The sequence below is a fragment of the Uloborus diversus genome, chromosome 2 (assembly GCF_026930045.1).
Source record: "Uloborus diversus isolate 005 chromosome 2, Udiv.v.3.1, whole genome shotgun sequence".
In the NCBI taxonomy this organism is placed as follows: domain Eukaryota; kingdom Metazoa; phylum Arthropoda; class Arachnida; order Araneae; family Uloboridae; genus Uloborus; species Uloborus diversus.
The window spans coordinates 189,962,559-189,979,421 of record NC_072732.1 but is presented as its reverse complement, the minus strand read 5'-3'; the positions used below and the strand labels follow the sequence as shown (position 1 = coordinate 189,979,421).

The window sequence follows — 16,863 nt, the reverse complement described above, 5'->3', positions numbered from 1 at the left end:
GGCCCCGAACCTATCCTCTCACTAACATTACCAAAAATCACCTAAAACTGCATTTTAACAACTAACTTCAAAAGTTTTATGAGGAGTGTCCGCCTCTCAGCCTCCTTCTCTCTCACGAACATCATTTAAATTACAGTCGAACCTGTTTATCTCGAATTTTACGGGAGCGAAGAAAAATTCGAGATATGGAGGTTTCAGGATACAGAGGTTTTGAAAAAAGTTCTAAAAATGAGTAATTGGAATGACTCGAAAGTAAAACTTTGGAAGCAATTTTACTAATCAACAGTGTCCCCTTCCTCTCAGTTTCCGAATGGATATAATTGCTGGAAAACTTGCTTCTTGTACATAAAGTTTTAATTATGGAGGATTATGTAACTGCTAATGTTAAGAAAAATGCTTTTTGTCTCCAAATTCCAGTTAATAAAGATCGTTGGGGATCGAATTTAAGAACGACGCTTTAGTGGAAATTCGAGATATGCAGGTTTTCAGAAAATCTCATTCGAGACAAACATGGGGGGAAAACATTGAGTAAATACTTCATGTGCAGGGAAAATGAAAAACTTCAACAGAGAGGTTTTCGAGATAGGCAGGTTCGAGATAAACAGGTTCGACTGTAGTCTTCAATTTCGTTTAAGGGCTTGAATTTCGAATTATTACCGGGGTAAAGCTCCCAAAGCCCCCCCCTACCACCAACAATATCATTGAGAATCAAATAAAATTGTTTTTGGAGTCCCAATTTCGAAAAATCGTCGGTCCTAATAACAATATCAAAGATGGCTGACAAAATTGCAAATTTTAGATCGTTTATTTTCGAAAACTTCCGGGAGGGGGAACCCGGATTTTTCCTCTTCTTAACATCTTCTGAGATCGTCTCTCTCCTTGATTTTTGTGCTAATTTCTTCATAGTTCTGAGGTCGAAGATTAAGTGTTCAGCAGTTGGGGGGCGATGCTATGTTTATGCTCATTAATGCTAACTGAGGTTGACTTTAAATATGCTCATGGTCACAAAGTCCTCCAAGTGAAACAACGCCTTTGGGGGTGTTGGGCCAGAGATTGCTTGGTTTCTGGTCTGGATCAAAAAATCAGAGCTCTCCTCATGGTCCCATTCAAGTGGTTAAACCACAAATAATAGTAGGTACGGGGTACTCCGGAGTGAAAAGTGTCTTCTATATTCGTCCATGTCCAGAACCTCCCGTATTTGTGTGAAAGCTGCTGTTGATTTATCACCTGCATGTTTTTGAATGTAATTATTCAGGGCCCAATACAGGCTGATTTTGCTACCGTTTTTCGGTACCTTCACAAAAATCTTGTTTTGAAATCGGTACTTTCACAAAAATCAAGTTATAAAATCAGTGGTTTCACAAAAACATCGAAAATTTCACAAAAATTCGCATTTTAAAATATAAAATTTGTTTCTCTGTTTAAAACAAAATTTACTCATAAAATAAAATTCAAAGCAGGTTTATATGAACAATCGCTTAAATAGAAAACTTTTTGTAGTATTTTAACTTATTTTTAGCTGTTTCTTGCCAAAGTGTATTTATGCAATATTATCGCGATCTTTCAACATCTGTTTTGGGAAACCGTTTTTCTCATAATTTCCTATATTGTACACAGTACATAGCCCATTAAGCTGAAATTATGATGATATTTTTCGTATTTCTTAGATTTTTAGCTCCCCCTCCCCGAAAAACGAAACCTGTTAAAAATAATACTAGATGACATTCACACTTTTCGAACTAAAATTTCACTGTTCTACTTCTCTTTTCTAAAATTAGGATGCCTCTAAAATTTCAAAAAAAAAAAAAAAAAAAAACCAATGCTGATAAAAAAAATTTCACAAAAATAGAATGATGCAATACTTTCACAAAAATAGGTAGCGAGAAAAAAGTCCTAGATTGGCCCCTGTTATTGTTTGAAGAATTAATACCAATTTTTTTGAGAAATGATTGAACTAATAGATTATGTTTTGATGCTGTTTTTTATTTATTGAAGGTACGGGCATTTAACACTTTTGCCAAGTTGGAATGGGCTTACTTAACAATCTCTTTGATTGCTCTCACAATTTCTTTTGGTATCACAATACAGAGACTGACGGTTGAGGATGCAGACTCTAGTGATTTTACATTTGCTCTTCTCTTACTGCTTACCATAGGTAAGTGCAAGTTTACTTTCTTATTTACTGTATATGCAGTTTGAGACACAAAATCCTAAAGTCCAGAAGACCTGAAATCCGATTTAAAAAAAAAAAAAAAAATCAAAGAAATCAAAACCCTTTTTTCCAATTTTTTTTTCAGTTTTAAAAGTTCAAAATTGAAATGTTTGGCCATTACTTGCTGTAAACACAATATTTTAAGTTCAGTTTTTTTTTCAGCATTTTTTTTGGTGACAGGAGTTGTCTGTTTATAAGGAGGTAATATAGGAGTTATATGTAACTATCTATTTTGTTCAGTGTTCGCGCTCAACTATCCGTAACCTGGGTCCCAGGGACCCATTAATGAAATAGATTTGGGTCCTTTGGTGGAAAAAATGAGTCCCTTAAATTTTAAACAGACAATCTTAGTGTGTAAATGAATAATATAAAAATATTTATACTTGGGGGGGGGGGGGGAGGCATGAAATAAAATAAATTGTTTATTTTTGCCCTAAGTTTTTGTGATTTTATCATTGTAAAATTATTTTCAAATAATACACTTGCAAGACTTAGTTATTTGAGAAACTATTTGGTCAGTTATGAGATTAACTCAAAATTTACTTTAAAAATGGGTTTTACCATAAAATATAAAACAAGTGCCTCTGATTGATCAAGCAAAAAGCACTCCCTTAACCTTTGTTTTCCTGGAAATTTTTCTTAGCGAAAAAAGCAAACAGACCCCCCCCCCCTTCCCAATTATCATTGGCAATTAGATAATAATAATAATAAATCGCAAGCGAATGAACCCAACGCAAAAATCGCGATCGCAAAAACGAAAATTTTTTTTTTAAATCGCGCCATTTTGAAAATGGCGCGCTCGATTAATACCCGACTTTTGCAAGTCCAAATAAAAATAATCCATCAAAAAGAGATCAATTATTAGAAAAAGAACAAGGTTAAAGTGCTTTTGTATAAAATTCAAGTATTCATAAGCAATTTAACAAGAAAAATGTAAAGTTCCGAACTCTTTGTGTTTAGCGCGATCTGGAAAATATTCGCCATTTTTTTTCTCCCCTCTTTTTATTGGGGATGCGAAGTGATGATTTTCAAAAGTAATTCTGGTTACATGAATGCCAAATTGCAATATTTTTACTGTACAATTGTCTTGTATTAATCCTGAAGATTGCATTGAAAACCTCTCTTATGTTTAGTCTTCATTTCTGTTTTTAGGAATTTCCTCAAGATAAAAGTTGAGGGAAAGCTTATTCTTAGAATACAGTACAATGGGCTACTTGTGAACTTGCTCCCTGAGCTCTGCCCAGGAGTTCACTGTATGCTCCAGTCTTATCACTAAAATTCCATTGACTGGTCCACAATTGGGGTTGTGTTTGAATAGCTGATAAACAGATAGGGTCATTTTAGTCCTTTTCTGTTGATTCTCCTGGTCATTTTGAAGTTTAAAAGCATTTACTAAATAGATCTTTAGCATTTTCTCCCTTTTTTTTCTGGTTCTTATCTTTTGGGTTTTCTGGTTCCCTGGGACCCGATTTTTCGCGGAAGTTGCGTCCCTTTCCCGCGAATTTGCGTAAAAAACCCGCTATAGCGCGTAAACGCGAACCCTGTTGTTGTAACTGTGCATTAATCTTTAAACATCCACTTTCAGTTGACGTCAGTTTTTTTCCTCTCGTAAGTATGCAAAGGCTATTAAGCAAAAGTACACAATTAATTTTAGTAAAAATATGATTTATTAATAGCATTGATTGGCACATTGCAATATGCTTAATAATAATAAGCAACATTCAGGAACTATATACGCTAGTGCAAATCATTTCCGACTTTTGTTTTATCATAACAAAGTATACTTTCATTCAGATTGATCAACAAATTAAAGAAATTTAGTGCAAACATGAGTGAAACCATGAAAAACAAATACTGCATGACAGGAGGGTTTTCACTATTTTTTGAGTCAGAACCCAAAATCTGGAAAATCTCAAAATCCGAAACGATCGTGGTCTTGAGCAACTGGGATTTTTCATATTGTATAAGATATATGACTAGTTATGCGAATGAATGGTTAAGGTTTTTTAAAAAATTCAGATTGTTGTTGAACTGTGATGTTGCAGTTCTAGTTCACATTGAAAAAGTTAATCCTCACATGAATTAGGTGAACCTCTCCTCTGTCTTGGAGCAAGAGATGGTACTAGTAGCCCTGGAAGGTGCTGCTATACAGCATGATTTAGAAAAAAAATTCTCACTGCCTCACATGAACTTAGAAATTGCACTTTTGTAGCTGTAAAATCGTCATTAATTTTATGTTTCATACATTTTTATAGTATAGATTGGATGCAGTATTTTGACCGGTTGTCACATTCACTTGGTTATGGGCATACTAAAAACTAGTAATGTTCAGGCTAGCTAAATTCAATTATTTTCAGGAAATATGCAAAAAAAAAAAGTATTCAGCAGTATTAAAAGTTATTTTTGATACAACATAATCAAATTTAAAGTATCTTTGCTTTTCGAAAGGACAACAACAAAAATAACAAGTTAAACTTAATAGAAGTATTCTACTGCTTCAATTTTATTTATTGTTTGTCAAAATTAACTTAGTTTTATCATCAGTTCTAAATGATAATTTTTAGTAAGAATGGTCAAAAAATAAATTATGGTCATGTGCCTTTGTCTAAATACTTTTAATTGAGTAGTTATGGGCACATTAACTAGAAAGGATTTTAAAGATCTTAGGGACTGTCCACAAATGATGTTGCATGTTGAGGGGGGGGGGGGCTCGTGAAATTGTGTCAAGAGGGAGGGAGGGGTAAGCAGAAGGTACAACGTCACACATTTTAACAGGATATGTTTATTAAAAATTAGTGTGACGTGGGACACATTTATGGGGTGTGGGGGACACTCTGTGACAAAAGAAGTAAAAATATTAAAAAGAACTTGTGTGAAGTGAGATTTATGGACAGCTCCTTAATTAATAAAAAAAAATAGCTAAAAGAAAAAGCTAAAGAATGAGTACTTAGCAATGAAACTGACCTAAAAAAGTCCCAGCAATCTTGAGTCCTTAGGATAGAGACCCTTTGAAAACTTAAGTGCAACGAAAATTCACTATTGGTGACTGAGAAGCATTTTAGTATTATAAATTACGATTTATAGATAAATGCTTATCTTTGGAAAAAATGTGGTAGGGATATTCTTAAAAGAATCTATTTTGGGAATCCACTGGTGGTGCTAGTGAAATATTGATTATAAACTTGATGTTGACAATTCAAGACAATGCCCATTACTGGTTGAGTAACCTACATGTACCCCTACATTTTTTTTAGTTCCCTGGACTCTTGCAACCTGGCAGACGGAAGTTGTCAGGCACTGCCTATTCATTTATATTATAAAAAAATATGCCCTATGTACAATTTTTTTATTATGTTTGAATTGATTGCATGTATGATTAATGTATATGTATACAGTAACAGGATGTTTTCATACTTTTTGCAGGTTTCTGTTACCATTATGTTGTGCATTCCATTTTTACGGAAAGGTGGGATGAGCTAATGGTCTTCGTTGCTTGTAATATTATTGTTCTTATCTATTGTGTCACAAATTTTGTTACTGGTTATAAGTTACTCCATGATCAACCTACTGTAAAATTGGTAATTTTCTTTTTTTTTTTGTTCTGTTCTATGTAATATAATTTAATAAATAAAAAAAAAAAAAACTAATAAATAAATAAATTAAAATACAAGAAAAAATAAATCATTGAATGACTAATAAAATAAGTGAATGAATGAATATTAATAAGTGAATTATTAAATGAAGGAATGAAAATAAATTAGTTAATAAATGAATACTCTCAAGTGATTTAGTAAATGATTACCGAAATGAACTTTGCTCCGCATGCACTTGACTAACTGTACAAAATGTTTAAACAAAAAATTAGCTTAATATTAAATAAATATGCTGCACCCAATATTAGTAGGTCCCAATTAATATTTAAAATGTTGATAACCAGAACTTTATCATTTTATAGTAAGAGTAACCAAAATCATTTTTGACATACAACAAAATATTACAATATAAGCATCCTTTTTTGAAAATTGATTGTATTATCATATGATTTGATTTTTTGAAATAACTTTTTTTTTTTTTTTGGGGGGGGGGGGGAGGGGGTGATAAAACAGTAAATATTTCATCATTTCTCTTGTCCCACATTCCCCTTCTACTTTAGTTGCCAGTAATACTGTGATGAGTGCCAATAAAAAGAAAAAAAAGTGGGACAATAAAAGCTTAGAGTCAAGACCAGTTCCAGCTTTTGGACATGAAAGGAGTCATTAAGTTTTTGAGCAGGACAACAGTCAGACCCAAATGGATATCTGCAGCTCTGCGCTGTTAATTTCTTGAAATTGAAGATCCCCAAACGCAGTCTCAAGCTAGTTTTGGTTGCTTTAAGAGTGGTCGTGACCAACCACCTGGACCAACGTTTTGGTTGCTTTAAGAGTGGTCGTGACCAACCACCTGGACCAACGTTTGGTTAAAGTGTACTAGAAATTCCATGAATTGTTTTAGGAAATAATTTCAAATATTATGGAATCAAGTTGCGACTCAATAATGTTAGGAAGTTTTTCAATTTCTGAAAAAATATTATAATCTCAATATACTTTATCATGTTATCTCTTTTACCCTGAAAAAACGGAGTCCCCCCCCCCCCCCCCCCCCCGCCCCATCTTCATGCAATCATGCGTACTTGCTTCACTCAAAGAACTGCTTGAACAGGTTTCAAATGTTCCTCAGCTAGAGTCAGCTCTGTTTTTTCAGTGAAAATAGAGTATTAGTGTCTCATTCATTCTTACCCTTATGCTTTAACTGAGGAATTATATTAAGCATTAAAAAATGGTAATCTTTGGTAGATGTTAGCAACGTATACGGTACTTTTTTCATCTGTTTTACATTCATTTTTGTTTTACAGGTTCGATTGATTGTTGTTTGTCTTCTTAGCCCCTTTCTGATTGTAGTTGGAATTCTTCAAAGTTACAGATATTGTTTGTCTAATAACTTGGTTTTTAACACAGTTGGTGGGATAAGCAGCTTGCAGAATGCATGCAAAATGTATTATATTTGCAGCAGTCTGCTGAAATTTGATTTGCAGCTTCAAGTTAGTATTTTTTTAGTACTTGGCATGTCTAAAGTTCTAAAAATATGTTAATCTTTATTTTTCAATATGTATGATGTTTTTAAAAAGATTAGATAAAGATTTCAATCTTCAGATTCCTAAAATTCCACCTGTATGACAATTAGTTTTTTTTTTTTAATGTTTTGAGAAGAAAAATTTAGTAGATTAACATAAAAGCCACACTTGTTCAAAATAACTTTCTAGATTTCTTACTTCTTGTCAAAAATATATTTACAAAGTTTCTTATTTTTTGTCAAAAATAACTTTTCTTCTAGCTCAGTATGCTTTAGGTTGTCCCCAGTTTAGTATATAATAAGCAATATAGAAAACCAGTAGCAGGTGTTTCGAGGTGTTTAGAAATGGAACCGTAGCAGATGTTTAGAAATTTAATTTCAGAAATGCTGTAAAATGACTCAAACTTACTTTTCTCTGTACAAGCAAAGAAACTTCTGCATGCAATCTTTCCGTATCTAGCTTAAGAACCAGATTTTTCCCCCTTTCAACTATTTCTTAGTTTCATTACGTAGTTCAATACATTTTTTATACTACCCACTATTGTTTGATATGTGTTATAAAGCAGTCATATATTGTCTAATGCAAATTGTTATTATTTTCAGCTTAGCATGTTACTTTTAGTATTAGTCAAAGGTGTTTTAAATATGACCCTCCTGCAGAAAGTTATCCTTGGTTCTGGAGTTCCAGTTACCTTTATTTTTATCATTATTGGACACCTTGGTGTGAGTAACTGTAGTCCTTATATTATTTATCTACAGTAGACCCTCGTTTTATGCGGATTTATTTTACGCAATTTAAGATTTGACACCTTTATTTTATTTTACGCGGATGAGTTTTGGTCTTACGCGGATATGGCAATGCAAACAGATAAAATTTTCCTCTTTTTCAAAATCCAAACTCCTAAAGATTGCAGATTACGCGTAATCAACTGCATTTCGGCGGGCTAATAATCAAGCTTGGGCTACTGGAGACATTTTATGAGGTTGGTTCCAGAGCTCTTTCCAGAAGTAAAGTTATTAAACTCACACAGTTCAGAACTCACTGGAAGAAGAGCGTTTAGGAGTGACAAAGTAAGCCAAAAACCAATGAGGATACCGACATCGATGACGCACAACCAAAAACATTCACATTGAAAATTTTGAGCCATTCCTAGACAATAAAAATGATCTTTCTGATTTGTTAGTGAAGGAAGGTTCTATCATGGAAATGACCAAAGTGTTCATGGATGTGTTAATGTTCTGCAAAGAATTAAAGAGAAAATTTCTTTAATAACTGCCAAAAGACGGCAGCTCCTCTTTATAAACACGACACGAAATTAATTTGTGCTTTCTTTATACAAGTTGTGCATGAAATTCGATGTAAGTACACATTGAACGTATTATACAATTAGTCAAAACTAGAATGAAGTATTTTGTTATCTACGGAACCAAACCCCTATTTTAATACTAGTATTAGGTCTCAATTTACGTAGTTTCAATTCACATGGCATTTCCGTGGAACGTAACGCCCGCTTAAAATGAGGTCTACTGTACTTTCATTTTTACTTGTTGAATTTCGACATGCCTTTGTGAGGTGGTATAATTAATATTTACTCAGTGTGATACATATATATATATATATAAATGTTTTTTAACTTCTTAGAGATGTGAAAAGTCTTTTTGAACTTCCTAAGAAAAATAGCAAGTTCAACAAGTTTACTTTGAAACCTGCACGTGAAAAAAATCTTTTGGATATGCTAGGAAACGCTATGTGCAGAATTAATAACATATACTCCAATAATACAGTGCTATGATGGAAGTGACATAACGCCAAACCAAATTTCAGGACAAATGATGCTTTAAGTCATTTAAGGACATACTTGTATTGACAGAGGCTTTAATACCAGTATGCCTGGTATTCAGACCTCCTTTCCTGGCCCCTGTTGTATCATGTTATAGTGATACAACAGGACTGGGGGAGGAGGGGAACAATATATCCAAATGGAACAGTGAAATGTGAAAATATTTATTCAAACCTAAAATCTTTGCTTTCCCAATGCCACTGTAATACAGACTGTTTTTATACTCTGCAAGTTTTTGATACAGGATTTTATGTCTTGATTACACAGACTCGTCTTCCCTAACCCTGTTGTATCAGTTTAACATAGTAGATCTCCTTTAATAGCAGTTTGTCCTTTAATGTCTTGAGAGGCATCAACTATCCAGGTTTTTTTTTTGGGGGAGGGGGGGGGGTTTGTTGTTATGTCACCTTGGGCATAGCACTGTATTAAAGCATGTAGTCACCTATTAATGAACTAAAAAATCAACAACTGCAAATGAAATTCACAAAATGATTCTGTTTGTAGTAGAATTAAGTTGCATAAATTAGTGCTGTACTGATTAATCTGAAGTAATCTGTGGTCAGCCAAATTGCAATTACTTGTGATTTGCCAATTTTGACCAATTAATGTGTGGAAAAATAGTTACTTTTTAAAAATAACTCTTATTTATATACAGAAAAAGAATATGATGAATGAATTAACTGACAAATTGCTCCTAACTGCCAAACACTTTTAAAGCTTTTTTTTTTAATGAAAAATTCTTAAAACCATCAATTTTTTAAAAAAACATTTCAGTTGCATCTGTATCATTATAAGCTAAAGATCATGTTTTATTTTACACTAGAAATCAAACCCATAATAATTAATTTCCTTTTAGAAATAAAATTAGTTATTAATAGTAATTAATTTAATAAAAATAAGCAACTCCAAAACATGAATGTAACTTGTAAAGTCAGTGGCATGTTTTGGACTTTACAAATTGCAACATAACTGCATGATAAATTCAAACAAACATTGGCATGTTTGAATTTATCATGCAGTTATGTTGCAATTTGTAAAGTCCAAAACATGCCACTGACTTTACAAGTTACATTCATGTTTTGGAGTTGCTACAAGTTACATTCATGGTTTGGAGTTGTTTATTTTGGAGTTGCTTATTATGAGCTTTCAAAGCCATTTCAGGATAAATTCAAACAAACATTGGCATGTTTGTTTGAATTTATCCTGAAATGGCTTTGAAAGCTCATATAATGTATGAAATATTGTAATTTCAATTGCATATTCATAACATGGATATTATTTTTGTTTTCTTAGTGGAAAAAAAGAAAAAAAAAAACTAGTTATTTTAATTACCTCATTTGAACTTATGGTGATTCTTTCTCTTTACTTAGCTTCGCTATGAAAATAAGGCCTTGATGGCAGTATTTTTTTTCCTGGGACTTTTCGAACCAGCATATATTGCATACAAGTTTTATTATGTAAGTTTTTTTAAAAACAGTTCTTTGATCTGTTTTTTACACATATTGTTTATGGAAATATGACTACTGCACATACTGAATTGATCAATTTTTTTTTTTCATTTTTTCTTGCACTTATACATTTTTTTTTCATTTTAATTAATAGACACTGGTCTATATTCTACAACATTGATATAACAATGACAATAAAAATCAATATCCTATGTAAATCCTGTGTAAATATCAGGGCTTCGGAACCAAAGGGAAAGTGACCAACGTTTGCTGTGACTCTGACTCTGTGAATTTTTTTAATCATTTAACTTTAATAACCCAAAATCAGTCAGACTATGGCTCTACAAGCACTGACAAAGTTGTAGACTTTGAGAGAAAATGAACTACCTCGATCGACTCTTGGAATTTCGTACCTCTCACTCTGACATCAGGACTCAAACTCTGCAGGCATTAATGCACTACTTTTGGTTTTTTCAAAACAATAATGTGTGTGGTGAATCTATTTTTTTCAAGTAAAGGAAGCAGAAAATGAAATTTATTTTTTAAAAAGTTAATTTTTGTAGATCACTATGTAAAGAAGAATGATGCAGTCTCAATATATATATATATATAACATAGTAAAAGGTTTTAATTAGTTTGTTTTTTTGTTCTTGAAATCAAGGAAAAAATGATTGAAAATGAAAATTATAGATTTTCCTCAAAACAAATTTGTTAGATGACCCTGTACTTATCATATTTTCTTTCAGGCAGCCAAATTTGAAAAAGATGACTTGGCTACTTATGATGCCACATATGCCTGTGGATACTTTGCTTTAGTTATATGGGTTTTGCTCATTGTATCAGCTGTGTACTTTATGAAGTACCACTTTGGCAAAGGTCTGAAAGAGAAAAGTAAGTGCTTGACAATATTCGTAATTTGCTGTAATTTTTTTGTTATAGTTACAGATACAGATAATAGGCTTCATAAGATTAGAGATCTTTTGATCATTGTCTTTTCTCAGAAAATTGACCCTTATTTAAAAAGTTAGTAAATATTAGAGATGCGCTGAATGTTCAGTTGGTATTCGGCATACTACATATTTGGCAAAGAAACTGGATATTCGGTTCTGCCTAAAACTTCATTATTCGGCAACTAAATAGTAAATTAATTTAAATGTGCAATAATTGGTTAACAAATATATTTTTTATGCATTGACTGAAAGTTACAGTATAGTACCACAGTTAAAAAGTTAACTCAAATTGTTACTAAAATTTTATCACATTCGAATTAATTTTGATTTATCAGAAAACACTCAAATCTTAATTTTTTTTTTACTTTTTAATATTTCTTAAATCTTATGATACATTACATTAGACTTACTATTAACGAACTCATTTAAATATGGCCCAGTAACCAGATGAAAAAATCATAATGTTTAGTAGTAATAAATATATAAAGTCAGTTCATTACTATTTAACATTAAACTGATAATTTTTATATGTATGATGCACGACTTTAAAAAAAAAGGAGGGGGGGGGGGAACACTTTGGTATTAAATTTTGCTGTACTTTACTTACTAAAGTGTTACACCATATAAAATATCAAATATTGTTTGTAAACAGCCTCATTAAAATTTATCATTGTAATCAAAGTTTAAGAGAAAAATAAAAATATTTGGCAATATATTTGTTTCCTTCCTCAATTTTAACAATACCATTTATCAGTTGCCAAGGAATTTAACCTAACAATCATTTGAACAAATTGTAATTTGAAATGATAGTTTAATCAACTTAGGTTTGTATTTGTATGAAAGTAATAGCAAGATTCTTTATTTATGACATAACATGTTGCCATTGTCAGTTATCAAATTTATCAAATCATGTATCAGGAAGTAAAGTATTTATATCTTCATGCAGAGTTGCAGATAAACATAAAACAAATTTGTTTTCTGTTTTAGAATGATTTATTTTTAATTCATAATTATATTTGATGTAGATAAATTAATGATGCTAAATGGAAATGCATTTACACTTTCCAAAATATATTAATATTTATTTCAAATTGGCATAAAATTCAAATAATGTTACAGTTGAAAAAAAAAATTTGGTATTCAGCCGAATGTTCGTGTTGATCTATAACAGAATATACAGTATTTGGCAAAATATGGAATTTGGTGCAACTGTAGTAAATAATGTATTAAAAGCTTGATTTTGGATCTTTTAGGGCTTGGAGCTTTTATGATGGATATAGAGTAAATAGAAGTTTTCAAATCAGGAAATAAATTATTTTTGCAAAATTTAATTTATTATTATATTGATATCCTGGATCCAACAAATCCCAGGTACCTTGGCAACTAGATATTTCAGAATAAAAATCCATCAGAAGTAATGTTACTCTAAATTTGTTTCGCACCTAAAACTTTTTCCTGGCTCATAAGACTTTATAATGTTCGTGGATATCTGCTCATGCTATTTTAGTAGATTAGGGAAATGAGTGAGTTATGTTTCAGTGCATGGCTTGGATGAATTTTTATCGCTTGAGAAAAATTTGCTTTTGTGTTTTAAACTTCAAAAGGGTAAGAAGGAGGTTTATCGTGAAGAAGGCAGGGAGCATCAAAAGTTTATTTAAAAGGGCCTCCCTCCTAGAAAGGGTGGGGGACAGGATTCGAAAATATCGAAAATATCCGATATTTTGATATATATATGGGATATTTTGATATATATTCAATATTTTCAATCAACACAAAATTAAGGCATTAAATAGTAACTGCTCCCTGAAATCACTGCTGTTTTTTTTTCTTATGTTATTACTATAGTGCATCAGTTTTAAAATTAATGTTTCCTTCATTATTTGTAATCATAAATATGTATCTTATATAAAAATTTATATACTTTGAATGACATAAGTAGGAATTATGTTTACAATCATTTGTAAAATGTCATCATTTAATCTATTAGAAATAAAATATAGCATAACTGATACATATCTATTAATTTTAATTGAATTACTTAAGCATTAGATGCTTTACTCATTTTTCTTTGGTCAACTACTTTTACAAATTTTACATATTTCAGAAATAAAAAATATGCATAAGTCAGTACACATCAATATTTTTTTTTTCTTTTCTAACCATTAAAATTGCTGCATTACTAATAATTTTATGAATAGAAAATAAAGAAGGGAAGGTTATATTATTTACATTATATTAATGATACATTAATATGTTACATGAATGTATTACTTTGGATTATTTAATTAAAAAAATGTATTAGTATGATTGATACATTTAATTTTTATATCGCAAATATCCTACTTTGAAAAAATAAATATCGAAAATATAAAAAAATCATGATATTTTCAAAATAAATATCGGATATATATCATGATATATATTGACCGATATATATCGGCGAACCGTGGTGGGAAATTACTAATGGGTCATTCCATTTTAAATCAACAAATTTTCAAAAAAGTTGTTGCATCACCACTTTTGATTTTGATGAAAATTTGCACGTGCGCTCCTTTTATTTCCTAGACCTCAAAAAAATATATTTTTTATTTTTAAAAAATTTACCCTTTGATATATAGGGTATTTTTGTTGTTGGCAACAGCAAAAATAGGGCATTTTGATGCTTTGTCTTATGGACAATAACTTTTTTTCTATCAAAGCTTTTGAGCTCAAACATAGCTCATTGGAAAGCTAAGAAAAAGATCTTTACATATATGGTATCAATAAATTTCAGATTTAAAAAAAAAAACCAATTTTTTTATGGTCAAATTTTGCAATGAAAAATTGTTTTTTTTTTTATCATTTTTGAAAATTAAAAAAACCCATGAAGGGTTTAGAATAGCCAGCCCTATTTTTCATCATATATTTATATGCATGGCTACTTGTTGTATAAAAAAAATTGGCTTGTTACTCCGCCCCCTTTATGAGATATGCTCCCCAGAAGTTGCAAATTTTCAAAAAAATCCAATTTTCAACGCTAAAAAAATGCATGTGGGGGGCCAGATAAAAATTTTTTAATTTGTGGTATTTCAAGTACTTTTTACCAGCTTTCTAACGAAATAAAAGTTACTTTGTTATTCAAAGGTGTTTGGCAAATATAAGGGTCTGAATTTTCAAATAATTGCACTGAAACAACGCAATAATTTTTCTCTTTTTAATCTTAGTTTTTTATTGACATGTAATTATATACCTTATTCTTTGCTTTAAATAATAAAAAAAAAAAGACTTGAAAAGTTAATGTATTGTATTTGAACTTTAAAAAGACAATTTAACATTTTTAACAGTCAGGGACATAAATCTTTCAATGCTATTTTCTTCAGTATTTTGTCTCACAGAGAAGGGTTGATAAATGTTTACTCATCACAGGTGTGATATTGTGACCTCTTCCTTGTGCAGACCATAGCGAGATTTTTAATATGTCTTTCAACTGAACCCAAGTTTGGTTATTATTACTTGATTTTTTAAATGATGTTCCAGGCCCTTTACGATGAAAAAGCGGATCCCGTATTCTTCTTCTACATTGAATACTTTTACTTCCAACACTTCTCCTAGCCACCAGTCACTATCATACATACAGCAAACATAATCTGATAATTTCGATTGTATTCTTGCTTTTTGTTCAGCAGGTTCGTCTTTCATGACCTGAAAAACTTTTAAATCTGAAGGAACAGATGCGCGTCTGACATGCATGATATGTCTGTTGATAGGGATGTAGCAGTGAAAAGACAGTTTGGGGTAGTGGTAGTGCTGCTTTATATATTGGTAAATTTTTTAAAAATAAAAATATATTTTTTTGGGGTCTAGGAAATAAAAGGAATGCACATGCAAATTTTCACCAAAATCAAAAATAGTGATGCGCACCCTATTTGTTGATTTAAAATGGAATGACCCTAATTAGGATTTTTTATGTGACATTTCTCTTGTAAATAATATACATTGATGCATCATAAATTTGTGTCAAAGCATAGTTTGCTGATCAATTTAAAGGTAATTTTGTTACAAACTAGTGGTACCCCGCAAAGCTTTGCCCATAGTTGAAAATTAAAAGGTCATTTGTTTCGCCTGTATATTTACAAATAAAGGATGATGAATTTCTCGCCAATTTGCTATGGCCATTTGCAGGGTTGTATGGTTTAAACTGTGGTTTAAACCTGGTGAGTTTTTTTTTTTTCAAAAATTTCATTGTTTTCCCCCAAATGTTTCCATAAATTTTACCTATTATTGCAAAGAGTAAAATCTAATTAATGCAAAGTAACTAGCAAAGTTTTATAGATAAATTAGATTTAATAAATTTAGAAACTTATATTTTTTAAGGTAATGCAAGTTTGCTAAATAGATTTTATTTTGTTCTTTTCTTTTTTTAAATCTATGCAGCTTTTCTATTAAATACATAATATACAAGGCAGACCAACTAAGTTTTTCAAAATTACATGGGAAAAAAAATCCAAGTAGCTCTTTTATAATTTTTAATTATCATTATTTTTCAGTGTTTTGCATAAGTGAACACATACGCACACAAACTTTTTTTCAGTACCATAAAAATTTCCCTCTCCATTATATACAGTTTTTAGAATATGAATCATTTTGAATTTAGACTTTTCTCCATTCTGTAAGTGTGACTGAAAGTAAATAATGCTTTGCTTGCAAACCAAATTTGTTTTTATCAAATGGCAGATTGTTTGTAGTTTTGTGTTATTTTGAAGAAAATGTAATAAAGTATTTAAATCATTTTTCCGCTGTTCTTTTTTTTTTAAGTGTATGGCAATGGTCAAAGTAGTCAAACTGCCGCTCAAAGTGAAGATGGTGTTGTAAATGAAGCTGCTTCTGTTGAAGGAAGAAATGTAACTCCATGAGTGCCTGCCAAAATTATTGATCGTCAGTTGGCGTAAGCCCCTATTTTTGTATGTACTTGATTAGTTTTGTTACTTTAAAATGAAATAACAATCATTAATTTTTTTCCATCTGTTTTTTCATATTTTGACACAGCATAATTCATATACCGGTGTGGTTGGGTATGAAAAAATGAAATTTCTCATTTCAAATTTAACTTGAAATTTAAAAAAAATATTCAAAAAATGCTTTTGAGATTTATGTTGAAAATAATAATCAGATGTCTATGCTCCATTATCTGACACTGTCCGTTTTTGTGAATTTATATATTTTAGAACAATGGTGTAAATGTATGAATTACGCTTGACTAGAAATAATAGGATCATCTTCAAAAAACATAAACAAAACATATTAGCTGAGAAGAACTTAATAAA

General features: G+C 31.0%; 1 protein-coding gene across 1 annotated transcript in view; it reads left to right on the top strand.

Annotated features, from left to right (window-relative positions):
* Positions 1-16,467, top strand: part of LOC129216226 (uncharacterized) — a 32,494-nt gene extending 16,027 nt beyond the window's left edge. Inside the window, exons 2-8 of the mRNA XM_054850424.1 lie at positions 1,996-2,155; positions 5,636-5,790; positions 7,104-7,289; positions 7,925-8,044; positions 10,533-10,619; positions 11,357-11,501; positions 16,355-16,467. Coding sequence (XP_054706399.1) covers positions 1,996-2,155; positions 5,636-5,790; positions 7,104-7,289; positions 7,925-8,044; positions 10,533-10,619; positions 11,357-11,501; positions 16,355-16,452 — 951 coding nt within the window. The 3' untranslated portion in view covers positions 16,453-16,467. The remainder of the gene's footprint in view (positions 1-1,995; positions 2,156-5,635; positions 5,791-7,103; positions 7,290-7,924; positions 8,045-10,532; positions 10,620-11,356; positions 11,502-16,354) is intronic.
* Positions 16,468-16,863: the final 396 nt, after the last annotated feature.